Source organism: Hyperolius riggenbachi, chromosome 10 (assembly GCF_040937935.1).
Source record: "Hyperolius riggenbachi isolate aHypRig1 chromosome 10, aHypRig1.pri, whole genome shotgun sequence".
Classification (NCBI taxonomy): Eukaryota; Metazoa; Chordata; class Amphibia; order Anura; family Hyperoliidae; genus Hyperolius; species Hyperolius riggenbachi.
Window position 1 is genome coordinate 6,514,988 of NC_090655.1, and position 13,579 is coordinate 6,528,566.

The 13,579-nt window shown below is 49.6% G+C and overlaps 1 protein-coding gene across 5 annotated transcripts in view; it reads left to right on the forward strand.

Moving 5' to 3' along the window:
* GOLGA7B (golgin A7 family member B) overlaps positions 1-13,579 on the forward strand; it is a 388,598-nt gene that overhangs the window by 322,303 nt on the left and 52,716 nt on the right. For 2 of the 5 annotated variants that reach the window (XR_011024503.1, XM_068257999.1), the window contains exon 1: positions 1,310-1,429. The exons of the other annotated variants lie outside the window; for them this stretch is intronic. Coding sequence is in view for 1 of the 2 variants with exons in the window: in XM_068257999.1 (XP_068114100.1) it covers positions 1,418-1,429 (12 nt within the window). In the remaining variant the exon portion in view is untranslated. Of the gene's footprint in view, positions 1-1,309; positions 1,430-13,579 lie in introns of those variants that run through there. 5 annotated transcript variants of the gene reach the window in all.

Sequence of the window (13,579 nt, forward strand, 5' to 3'; positions counted from 1 at the left end):
AGGTGCGTGCAGGGTAGTGGTCGTGCATGCAGCTGTGGGCTGGCTTCGGGTTGCGCAGTGGTTGTGGACAGGTGCGTGCAGGGTAGTGGTCGTGCATGCAGCTGTGGGCCGGCTTCGGGTTGCGCAGTGGTTGTGGACAGGTGCGTGCAGGGTAGTGGTTGTGCATGCAGCTGTGGGGTGGTTTTGGGTTGCGCAGTGGCTGTGGACAGGTGCGTGCAGGGTAGTGGTCGTGCATGCAGTTGTGGGCTGGCTTCGCGCAGCGCAGTGGTTCTGGACAGGCGCGTGCTGGGACGTGGCTTGCAGCTGTGGGCTGGCTTTGGGCAGCGGTTGTGGACAGGCGCGTGCTGGGACGTGGCTTGCAGCTGTGGGCTGGCTTTGGGCAGCGGTTGTGGACAGGCGCGTGCTGGGACGTGGCTTGCAGCTGTGGGCTGGCTTTGGGCAGCGGTTGTGGACAGGCGCGTGCTGGGACGTGGCTTGCAGCTGTGGGCTGGCTTTGGGCAGCGGTTGTGGACAGGCGCGTGCTGGGACGTGGCTTGCAGCTGTGGGCTGGCTTTGGGCAGCGGTTGTGGACAGGCGCGTGCTGGGACGTGGCTTGCAGCTGTGGGATGGCTTTGGGCAGCGGTTGTGGACAGGCGCGTGCTGGGACGTGGCTTGCAGCTGTGGGCTGGCTTTGGGCAGCGGTTGTGGACAGGCGCGTGCTGGGACGTGGCTTGCAGCTGTGGGCTGGCTTTGGGCAGCGGTTGTGGACAGGCGCGTGCTGGGACGTGGCTTGCAGCTGTGGGCTGGCTTTGGGCAGCGGTTGTGGACAGGCGCGTGCTGGGACGTGGCTTGCAGCTGTGGGCTGGCTTTGGGCAGCGCATTGGTTGTGGACAGGCGCGTGCTGCGGCGTGGGTGTGGCATGCAGCTGTGGATAGCGCAGTTCTCTGCCTGTTATGTAATGAGCCACTTGACTACTAATATATTATACATGATTAAAGCACATCTCATTGTCTATATAATATGTGTGACTACAGCTTTATTTATTATCAGATCTCAGTGTCTCTGGGATATAATGTGTGATCAGATCTCAGTGTCTGTGGGATATAATGTGTGATCAGATCTCAGTGTCTCTGGGATATAACACACACGTCATTACACATCTATAGGCTGTAGTATAGTGAGTGTGATTCCCCCCATGGCCGGTGGGGGGAGGAGGGGGGCTTCCTCTGCATTGTGGCTCATCCATAGGTCGTGTGGCTATAATTAGCCGTCTGGTGACGTAGGCCTAGGTAAGAGCCGGAGCTCCGCCCACACACGCTGCGATCTCAGCACCGGGGACAGCGCAGGACGCAGGGCGGCTCCTCCATCGCTCAGCACCGCGGACAGCAGCAGCAGCAGCAGCCGCCGGGCCACAGCGAGCGACCCGCATAGCCCCGCCATGGCCGCCGAGGTGAGTCCCGGAGCCGCGACCACTGCTGGCCTCCCTCCCTCCCGCCTGCCTGACTGTATACATAGCAATGATCCATCATCCTGTGTCTCTGCATATACCCCTCCGTGACTGCTGTGTATATGCTGTACAATACATCCTATGACTGTATAATATATACTGTACACCCTATGTGTGTATTATATATATATATATATATATATATATATATATATATATATATATGTATATATATATATATATATATATAATATGTAATGCTACACATTCTATGTGTTTATAATATATACTGTACATCCTATGTGAGTATGATGTATATAATATATGCTGTATATCCTATGCCTATCCTGTAATATATATATATAATCTAGCCTGTATATCCTATGTGTGTATAGTATATATAATATGTCATGTACATCTGTGTGTGTGTGTGTGTGTGTGTGTGTGTATATATATATATATATATATATATATATATATATATATATATATATATATATATATATATATATTGCTGTACATCCTATGTGTGTATAATATATATATATATATATATATATATATATATATATATATATATATATATATATATATATATATATATATCACACACATAGGATGTACAGCATATACTATATACAGTATATAACATGCATGCTATACCAGCCTATGTAATACTATGTGTGCATATTGTATATATGTATGTATCTGTGTGTGTGTATGTGTGAGTCTGGAATAGCAGCCTGTATGAGTCAGTAATGCTAATCAGGGCTACCCCTTAAAGTTAAACTTAGATTGGGGTACGAGAGACAATCTATACACACCTGGGGCTTCCTCCGGGCTGATCACTCCCTCGCTGTCCTCAGCCGCCTCCTGTATCTTCCACAATCGGCCCCGGTAAGTTATCCAGTCGGCGCAGGCGCAGAGTGGCCGCGTGCGCTCCCCAATCACGTTCCCGTGACCACCACTGGGGTGCGCATGGCCAGGCTGTACATGCGCAGTTGGACCCGACTGGATGACTTGTCGGGGCCGATTGTGGAGGATACAGGAGGTGGCTGAGGACAGCGAGGGAGTGATCAGCCCAGAGAGGGGGCTGGAGGAAGCCCCAGGTATTTATACATTTTCTCTCCATTGCCATCTCACGTTTACTTTAAAGGGTTCCTGAGACAAACTGAGAAAATAATTGATACTTACCTGCTATCGCTTTTTAAAGGAGAACTGTAGTGAGAGGTATATGGAGGCTGCCATATTTATTTCCTTTTAAACAATACCAGTTGCCTGGCAGCCTAGCTGATCTATTTGGCTGAAAAAGTGTCTGAATCACACCAGGAGCAAGCATGCAGCTAATCTTATATCTGTCAAAATTGTCAGAAACACCTGATCTGCTGCATGCTTGTTCAGGGTCTATGGCTGAAAGTATTAGAGGCAGAGGACCAGCAGGGCTGCCAGGTAACTGGTATTGCTTAAATGGAAACAAATATGGCAGCCTCCATATACCTCTCACTACAGTTCTCCTTTAAAGTGCTAGCGCAATAGAAAGTATATGGCAGTGATGTCACTACCGCGAATGGTGCCGATCGCGGGCTTAGCTGCTTAACCCTACCCAGGTTTTAGGGAAAATGGGGCCTTTGGCAAAAAATGTGGGATACCCTAAATTTTCATACTCTACTGAGAATGAACTTGTGACCTGTACAGTCCTGACTTGTGTTGGGTCTCTGGACAATTGCTCTGCTTGACCATATAAAAGCACAGCCCCCCCTCCCCCCCTCCCTCTTACACCCCCCCCCCCCCCCAGTCTAATTCCAAACTGATTTTCTCTGCCTAATGTCTAATAGCTTTGTGCTTAACCCCCCACCCAGTCTGGTCCCAATCTGACCTTGCTTGTCTGGTGTCTGACCATACTGACCCCTGACCCTATCTGACCCCTCACCCCTCAGTGAGCCCTGTCTGACAGTGCCTTGTGATAGCCTCTCCTCTCCATAGGAGGCAGGTCCTCAGGGTGGGCTGTCTCCTCCTGACAGGCAGCTTACTTTGGCAGACCCCTCGCATCCATACCAGACGGCTATGACGGGACCCCCAGCCAGGCAAATCACTGTAATCCTCCTACTTAAAGTGATATCTGCTACCAGACATATTTCTGGCACGGGGATTAGAATTTCACTGAGCCTAACGGGACCGTGAAACCGTATGGTCAATAATCGCTGAAACGTCTCCAGTTCTGAGCGTTTCGGTGTTATTTTTCCTGGAAAGTTGTGAGAATTGTATTTGCCTTGATTTTTTTTGTCGCCATTCTTTGATTCGCTCTCACAATGCCTGAAATAGAACCGTTCCTGCCATAACCACATGCGGAAAACATTCCACACATGATTCGACTTTCCAACGTTCTGGGGTGGGAAACGGGGATACCCCAAAAAGCTAAAACTATTTACATTTAAGATAAAACTCCCCCCCCCCAAACACCCCTCCAAGTGTAAATTATATAACCGTTTTCTATCATACACCCATTTATCGATGTCTGGAATTAGCTTTGTCCGCAGACAAAGGATATTCATTAGAAAAACATAATGCTTTTAGTGTGTAAGCAGTATATATTTCTTTACACTTTTATTGGTTAATACATCTCTGGATCTCTGCATAGAAGTTAGGTTCCCCAAATGTTGGTGGTAAAGGAGTACCCAGTGGCCTTTGGGCTGTACTAGCAGAGCAATTCATATGGCGGAGCAAAGCCTGCCAAGAACATCCACAGTTTAGGCATTGTAAGCGGGGGAGGGGACATCCACCCACAGTATGAGAGGTGTAAGCAGGGGAGGGGACATTCACAGTATGAGGTGTAAGCGGGGGAGGGGACATGCACAGTATGAGAGGTGTAAGCAGGGGAGGGGACATTCACAGTATGAGGTGTAAGCGGGGGAGGGGACATTCACAGTATGAGGTGTAAGCGGGGGAGGGGACATGCACAGTATGAGAGGTGTAAGCAGGGGAGGGGACATTCACAGTATGAGGTGTAAGCGGGGGAGGGGACATGCACAGTATGAGAGGTGTAAGCAGGGGAGGGGACATTCACAGTATGAGGTGTAAGCAGGGGAGGGGACATTAACAGTAAGAGGTGTAAGCAGGGGAGGGGACATCCACAGTATGAAAGGTGTAAGCAGGGGAGGGGACATGCACAGTATGAGAGGTGTAAAGAGGGGACATCCACAGTATGAGGTGTAAGCAGGGGAGGGGACATCCACAGTATGAGAGGTGTAAGTGTGGGAGGGGACATCCACAGTATGAGAGGTGTAAGCAGGGGAGGGGACATCCACAGTATGAGAGGTGTAAGCAGGGGAGGGGACATGCACGGTATGAGAGGTGTAAGCAGGGGAGGGGCCATCCACAGTATGACAGGTGTAAGCAGAGAAGGGGACATGCACAGTATGAGAGGTGTAAGCAGGGGAGGGGACATGCACAGTATGAGAGGTGTAAGCAGGGGAGGGGGCATGCACGGTATGAGGTGTAAGCAGGGGGGGGGGACATGCACAGTATAAGAGGTGTAAGCAGGGGAGGGGACATGCACAGTATGAGAGGTGTAAGTGGGGGAGGGACATGCACAGTATGAGAGGTGTAAGCGGGGGAGGGGACATGCACAGTATGAGAGGTGTAAGCAGGAGAGGGGACTTGCACAGTATGAGAGGTGTCAGCAGGGGAGGAAACATCCACAGTATGAGAGGTGTAAGCAGAGAAGGGGACATGCACAGTATGAGAGGTGTAAGCAGGGGAGGGGACATGCACAGTATAAGAGGTGTAAGCAGGGGAGGGGACATTCCCAGCAGGAGAGGAGTAAGCAGGGGGGAGGGGACATCCCCAGTATGAGAGGTGTAGGCAGTGGAGGGGATAGCCACACTATGACAGGTGTAAGCAGAGAAGGGGACATGCACAGTATGAGAGGTGTAAGCAGGGGAGGGGACCTCCACAGTATGAGAGGTGAGGGGACATCCACAGTATGAGAGGTGTAAGCAGGGGAGGGGACATGCACAGTATGAGAGGTGTAAGCAGGGGAGGGGACATGCACAGTATGAGAGGTGTAAGCAGGGGAGGGGACATGCACAGTATGAGAGGTGTAAGCAGGGGAGGGGACATCCACAGTATGAGAGGTGTAAGCAGGAGAGGGGACATTCACAGTATGAGAGGTGTAAGCAGGGGAGGGGACATTCACAGAATGAGAGGTGTAAGCAGGGGAGGGGACATCCGCAGTATGAGAGGTGTAAGCAGGGGGTTGGGGGACATCTGCAGTATAAGAGGTGTAAGCAGGAGAGGGAACATCCACAGTATGAGGTGTAAGCAGGGGTGGTGACATCCCCAGTATGAGAGGTGTAAGCAGTGGAGGGGACAGCCACACTATGACAGGTGTAAGCAGAGAAGGGGACATGCACAGTATGAGAGGTGTAAGCAGGGGAGGGGACATCCACAGTATGAGAGGTGAGGGGACATCCACAGTATGAGAGGTGTAGGCAGGGGAGGGGATATGCACAGTATGAGAGGTGTAAGCAGGGGAGGGGGCATGCACAGTATGAGATGTGTAAGCAGGGGAGGGGACATCCACAGCATGAGAGGTGTAAGCCGGGGAGGAGATCTGCACAGTATGAGAGGTGTAAGCAGGGGAAGGGACATGCACAGTATGAGAGGTGAGGGGACATCCACAGTATTAGAGGTGTAAGCAGGGGAGGGGACATCCACAGTATGAAAGGTGTAAGCAGGGGAGGGGACATGCACAGTATGACAGGTGTAAGCAGGGGAGGGGACATCCACAGTATGAGAGGTGTAAGCAGGGGAGGGGACATGCACAGTATGAGGTGTAAGCAGGGGAGGGGACATGCACTGTATGAGTAGTGTAAGCAGGGGAGGGGACATGCACTGTATGAGTGGTGTAAGCAGGGGAGGGGACATGCACTGTATGAGTGGTGTAAGCAGGGGAGGGGACATGCACTGTATGAGAGGTGTAAGCAGGGGAGGGGACATGCACAGTATCAGAGGTGTAAGCAAGGGAGGGGACATGCACAGTATCAGAGGTGTAAGCAAGGGAGGGGACATGCACAGTATCAGAGGTGTAAGCAGGGGAGGGGACATCCACAGTATGAGGTGTAAGCAGGGGAGGGGACATCCCCAGTATGAGAGGAGTAAGCAGGGGAGGGACAGCCACAGTAAGAGGTGTAAGCAGGGGAGGGGACATTCACAGTATGAGAGGTGTAAGCAGGGGAGGAGACATCCACAGTATGAGAGGTGTAAGCAGGGGAGGGGACATCCACAGTATGAGAGGTGTTAAAGTGTAATAATCGGGCATAAAATCAAAAATCTATTTTTTTATTTTTATCTGGTAAACCAGTAATAAGGATGCTAACCAGGCAAACCAAAAGTTACAAATCACTATTACTTTTCTTGTTGATAAATGATCATTCCCCAGTTTACCTGACTCTTATTTGGTACACACAAAACGGAAGTTGCAGGACATGCTGGGTTGTTTTTTTTGCTTCTCTACTTCCCCTCAGACTTAACTAATGCAGCCTGATTGGCTGAAGCCTCTTTCCCTCCTGTTTTCCCCTCCCACACCTCTGTTCCTCTCTGATTGGCCAATATTTCTCATGCTGAGACAATGCACTTTCTATAGTGAAGGGCGGGCAATGCATACACAATCAGGCAGAGGAGAGGAAGGGAGGAAATGACATCAAGATTGGCTTCAAAATAGCCACACGTAAAATGGGAAATGCTAAGAAGTATTCTCTTTTTTTACTGTAGACAAATCACTAAGATCAAAACGTGGACAATAGAGCAAGTATTTATCTACTTATATATGTGTTTTTTTTTTCCTAAGATAATATGGCTGACAGCTCCTCTTTAAGCTTAGAAATTTGGGTTGCATCCGTAGCGCCCCCATCGGCCCGCTCGGAGTGGAGGGCTCATATTACCATTTCACTTGCGGCGATGTCGAGCGCTTAAATATCAAGGTTTGCTTATCCTCTTAAGCTGAACTCCAGGCGGATGTAGACAGCAGCGAAGGATCCAGCCAGGGGAATCTGCTGCCCTTTTCAGATACAGTTAATGAAACTACCCAAATCCGTCTCTCGTAATCCGACAGGCAGCCTCTGATTGGGCGGAGAATCAGCAGCGGAGTTCTGCCAGCTCTACATTGTGAGCCTCAGTATGGAGGGGAGGCGTGAGGGAGGGGGGATTCACCAACGGGGGGGGGGGGGGGTCAATGAGAGATGCACATAATCCTAGCTTGCATGAAAATGTCATGCAAATTGCCTACAGCTTAAAATTGGGACAATCAAAAATTAAGGTGCCCACTAACAGTATAATTTTCAGCTAAGAGTGTTTGAAGCAATTAGATAAATGCAATCGTAAATAAAATGCTTTTATAATTTCACCATCAACAAACCAGTCTGTATTTCCTATCCATCAGAACTGGTTATAACAGTTTTTCTGATTTGCGTTAAGCCTCTGATGCAGAGACTTGCGGGAGGCCTCTGTTACAGAGATTTACAGGGAGGCCTCGGTTGCAGAGATTTACAGGGAGGCCTCTGTTGCAGAGACTTGCGGGAGGCTCTCTTTTGCAGAGATTTGTGGGAGGCCTCTGTTGCAGAGACTTGCGTGACGCCACTGTCTCAGAAACTTGTGGGAAGCCTCTGTAGCAGGGACTTGTGGGAAGCCTCTGTGGCAGGGACTTGTGGGAAGCCTCTGTGGCAGAGACTTGTGGGAAGCCTCTGTGGCAGAGACTTGTGGGAAGCCTCTGTGGCAGAGACTTCTGGGAAGCCTCTGTAGCAGGGACTTGTGGGAAGCCTTTGTGGCAGAGACTTGTGGGAAGCCTCTGTAGCAGGGACTTGTGGGAAGCCTTTGTGGCAGAGACTTGTGGGAAGCCTCTGTAGCAGGGACTTGTGGGAAGCCTCTGTGGCAGAGACTTGTGGGAAGCTTCTGTGGCAGAGACTTGTGGGAAGCTTCTGTGGCAGAGACTTGTGGGAAGCTTCTGTGGCAGAGACTTGTGGGAAGCTTCTGTGGCAGAGACTTGTGGGAAGCCTCTGTTGCAGAGATTTGCCAGATGCTTCAGTTGCAGAAACTTGCGAGGAAGCCCCTGTTGAAGAGATTTGCAAGAGGCCCCTGTTGCAGAGATCTATGGGAGGCCTCTGTTGCAGAGACTTGCGGGAGACCTATGTAACAGAGATTTATGGGAAGCCACTGTTGCAGAGACGGGCGGCCTCTGTCGCAGACACTTGCGGGCGGCCTCTGTCGCAGACACTTGCGGGCGGCCTCTGTCGCAGACACTTGCGGGCGGCCTCTGTCGCAGACACTTGCGGGCGGCCTCTGTCGCAGACACTTGCGGGCCGCCTCTGTCGCAGACACTTGCGGAATGGACTTGCGGGCCGCCTCTGTCGCAGAGACTTGCGGGCCGCCTCTGTCGCATAGACTGGCGGGCCGCCTCTGTCGCAGACAATCGCGGTCTGTCGCAGAGCTGTGCAGGGATCTGATATCATGCATCCTGTGTGTCCATTGCAGCTGTTGTGACGCACCGAGGAGGATAATCACAATTAGCAGCCCTTTTGATGACTCAGACCCGCGATGTTCTCTCTCATTCCCACGTATTTGCTTTGTTGAGGCATTTTCACCTCGCCTCGGCTGTGTCGGCAAACGGAAGGACGTGGGTGACAGCGGGTGGGGTGAGAGAACTTCTAATTTGGGCATGAGTGGGAGCCCGCGCTCTGATCTCAGCATTGTGTACCGTACGTTCCCGATGGTGGCGACCTGTGACTTGCGTGACGCTCTTGATGCCTGCCGCGCACGCAGGACTCCATAATAATTATCGGTTCTTTTGTGTTTACAGAATAATATCAGCAGCAGTGGAATTACAGGGTCCGGAACACTCAAGCTTATCGGGGGATCCAGCTTGTTTATAGTAACAGATCTTTATTTGTGCAGTAAAAATGGAAACGTGCGATTGAACGGTTTCTATAGAGAAGGTGACGGAGTGTTTCCTGTGCGTATTGTTCAATAGGAATTGACAAGAGACGGGATATGGAGTTTTCATATTCTTTTTAGGAATAGTTTGGGTCTATTTCCACCAGCCAAAGTCCAAAGATGTTAGTTTAAAGAGACTACAATAAAAAAAAAACTACCTGGGAGGAGATACTTACCTCAGGAAGGGGAGACCTCTGGATCCTAATGAGACTTCTCCCGTCCTCCTCTCTCTCTCCGTTCTAGCGCTGCCTCTTATCAACTGTATCGCAGGCACAGCAGTGCCTGAAATCTTTGCGCAGTAGAGTGGACTCGATTGGGCGTGGCTCTTACCACCTGAGCCTGAACAGAAAGCTACTTCTGTGCCTGCACTTGATTGCGGTAGGTAAATATTGACCTCCCCGCTGTTCGGGGGCTGTCATTGCTGGAACGGAGGGGTGGAGGAGGATGGGGGAAGCTCCCCCCTCACGAGGTACTTACCCACCAGGTGATTTTTTTTTTTCTTTTTTTAAAGAGAAACGCCGACCAAGAATTTAACTTTATCCCAATCAGTAGCTGATACCCCCTTTTACATGACAAATCTATTGCATTTCACAAACAGACCATCAGGGGGGCGCTGTATGACTGATTTTGTGCTGAAACCCCTCCCACAAGAAGCTCTGAGTACAGCGGTACTCTGGGCAAACTGCCATAATGTAACAATGTTCACAGACAGGAAATGGCTGTTTACAGCTGTCTCTAACAGCCAAAACAGCTAGCAGCAGCTACATAACCTGCCCACAGTAACAATGTCACCATGTAATAAATGTCAGAATGTGAATCTGGGAGAGGAAAGATTTTACAATGAGCAAACACTGACTAAATCATTTATACATAATTATGGTAAAAAATGAAGCACTTTTTTTACAACATTATTTTCACTGGAGTTCCTCTTTAAATTCCAGAATTTTCTTTAGACAGAAGTGGTTTGCACATTGGCCTGACACATTTTTGGCACTTTTCTGTTTCATACGTAAAAAAACATTGTAATAACCGTGATATTTATAGCAGCAGCAGCAGCATTTATAATCGTATCACGTCGATGTTAGCGGAATCCGGACATTGGCACGATGGCGACTGTAGACAGTTTTTAAGTCTGAGTAAAGTTGGCCTCGGGGACACTGAAACACGTGGATGAATCTGCCCGGCAATCGGCACAACATATGACCAGCATGTCTCACCCTCGGTTAGTGTTGAATAGTTCTCACTTCAGAGTAAGTGGTGTTGCAGAAATACCTCCAGCTTTTCTCGTGTTGTCAGATCTGGCGTTGGCAGGAGACGCGATGCTCAACACAAGTTACTAATTAGCGGCCCCGTCTGGGGGAGTCCTGGCGAAAATACCGGCATCTGAATGGGGAGATTGTGCCAGCGCACTGGGCAGAGGCCTATCTGCTGCGTACAATCGCTTCCTCCTCCAAAACCACTTCTGAGACGTTTCCACTGCTTGTACCGTCTACTGAAGCCAACGCCATCTCTAACGACGGCCACACACACAACAATCTGCAGGCAATCTCGGGTTATCTATGTGGGCCTCCGGTAACTATTCTTACTACCGTCAGTGCGGTCCAGGTCCGTCGTACTTGTTTTCTGTACTGTAATCTTGTGAGGTTACGTTGGGTTAGATTTTGTCTGGGATTAAAGAGGAACTGTAAGGAAATTAATGTAAGGCATAACATTTTTTTTTTTTTTTTTTACAATATTTATAGATTTAGTTACTAGACTTTAGGTCCATTACAGTAGGCCTTGGCCCCTCACAACCCCCCCCCCCCCCCTTTCGCCCCAGCATCGCCAGCGCGCACGCACTCAACGCCCACAACGTGAAACCTCGAGCGCACACGCTTGCCTACTGCGTGCACACACCTGCCCCCCCCCCCCCTGCCCTCATCAGGCACACTGGCAAAAAAGCACGGACACGGGGACAATAAGGGTTTTATTGTATAGGTTTGTGTGCACATTTAAAATGTTTTCCTTACCCTGATTTACGTTCTGAAATGTATCACAGGTGGAGGCATATTTCGTCCTGTCCGGTGCAGCCACCAACCGATCCATGTTTCGATTGATCTCAAGCTAAAATCGGTTGGCCCCGTGGCCATGTGCAATGTAAACTCTATCCTCCCCGCCTGCGGGCCTCCAGCCTCCTCTGCCGTGTCTATCATCAATGCAAGCCCATGTGACATAACACGCGTCTGGTGCCACGTGGTACACGGGGACATGGTGGCGAAGGAGGCCAGGCATTGAGCCAGCGGGTAGGTGAGATTATACAGAGCCCAGGCATTAGGAGGACCTTTTTATCCGTATGTAGGTGGGTAGTGCTACAAAGCAAGTGGCGGAGGTGCTAGGCCATGCTGAAATCTATGTATAGGCGGGGCCGGCGCTATAATAGAGGCAAAGGGGGCAATTACCCCAGAGCCTGTAGGCCCCCCCCCCCCAAGTTGGATCCCCAACTTAACTGTTGCTCGCTGAGGCCCCTGCAATGTCTTCGGCAGCGTAGCGTCGATCCGCTGTCAGTGGCTCCTCCCATCTTCATCCACCGCTGGCTGCATCTTCTCTGTGACCTGTGTTATGATATTACATAATAACATGTATTTGAGTATTGGAGGAGACACGCCCCTGAAGTGCATGGAGTCATGAAAGATAGCAGTCTGAACCACATGCACTTCAGTCCTTAACTTATGGTGGAGCGATGTCGTATAGAACCACCCAAAGTTTAGATTGTCATCCAGTTCACTTTACTAGCACTCTATGTTCAGACATGCTGGCACATCAATTGCTGTTATTCCTTTCCAGTATACTTCGGTAATACCTCAAGATATAAAAGCTTATCATGTGTAAAAAAAAAAAAAAAAAAAAAATTTTTTAATTAAAACGTTTTCCTAAAATATATATGCGTACATTTAGCTTTCTTTACAAGCAGCATATCAATATTCACCATCCCCTCTGAAGCGGTCCGGCTACGGCTGCGTGCGTGTTCACTTCCTGGTTAGTTCAGAGCGTCTCTCTAGGCTCCACCCTACTGGTTTCGTCAGCACTGCTGACTCGTTAGAGGCTGGAGAGCGTGTGCTGAATCATGGAGTCCTGGACTAAGAGAGCTGCACGCCCACCGGAACAGGTGAAATGCTGCTCTGCCAAAGATTCTGCAGGGGCCCCAGGGGGCAATAGGTACGTTGTGTGGGGGGGTTGTCTGGGGGGTAGCAGCAGGCTCAGGGGCCCTGGGTCAAATTTGGCTGCAAGAAAGTGGGCCTCATGTCGCTTTCTGGTTTGGAGGTGTCTGTCAGCGGGGCCCCTCAGATTAATTTTACCCGGGGGCCACATTACTAGAACCGGCCCTATGTATGGGCAGACAACAGATCTGTCTCATGGATGATCTGCCTATACATCGACTGGGGCACCCTAAAGGTGGCCACTAACAGTCCAACTTCTAGTGAAAAATAGTTTGAGCGATCAGAAATTCTGATCGGATTGGTTGAAAATAATCTCAGTTGATGGGCATGAACGATTATAAAAAAAAATCGTCCGACTGGATTTTTGTCAAAACAAAATTTGGATTTTCTTGATTGGTTGTGATAGATAGGAAGCAAAGATTGGTTCGTTGATAGTGTAGTGAGCGATTTTTTTTTTTTTCTTCCGATCAGAATTTCTGATCGCTCAAACGATTTTTTGCTAAAAATTGGACCATTAGTGACCACCTTAAGTCATGATTGGATGTGTCCAGATCCAAAACATTCGGAAGTGTCATGAGAATACGTTCATCTATTATATCTTCAGTCTTGTCTTCTGACTGATAGAATTCCATCTCTCTATTAATTAAGAAAACGTGCATGAATAACGCACAGATGTGGGACTCCTCACCCGCCCCCCCCCCCCCCCCCCCCATAAACCGGCGGGGTCCCAGATACCCACAGGAGGGATTTTAATTTGTCATTTTGTTACTGTTTTTATATTGTTATATTTACTGTACTGAATGCCTCTTATCGGCTGTGTTTCCGGCCTGGTTAATGACCGTCTTCCAGCGTTCTTCGGGATATCGGTTTTGTGCGGCCTGCTGAGATTTGCGTGCTGCTGCGTTGTCGTCTTTGTTTCCCGGAAAAGCCCGCTGGTTCTGGCTGCTTTGTTCGGATCGCCACGTGGAGT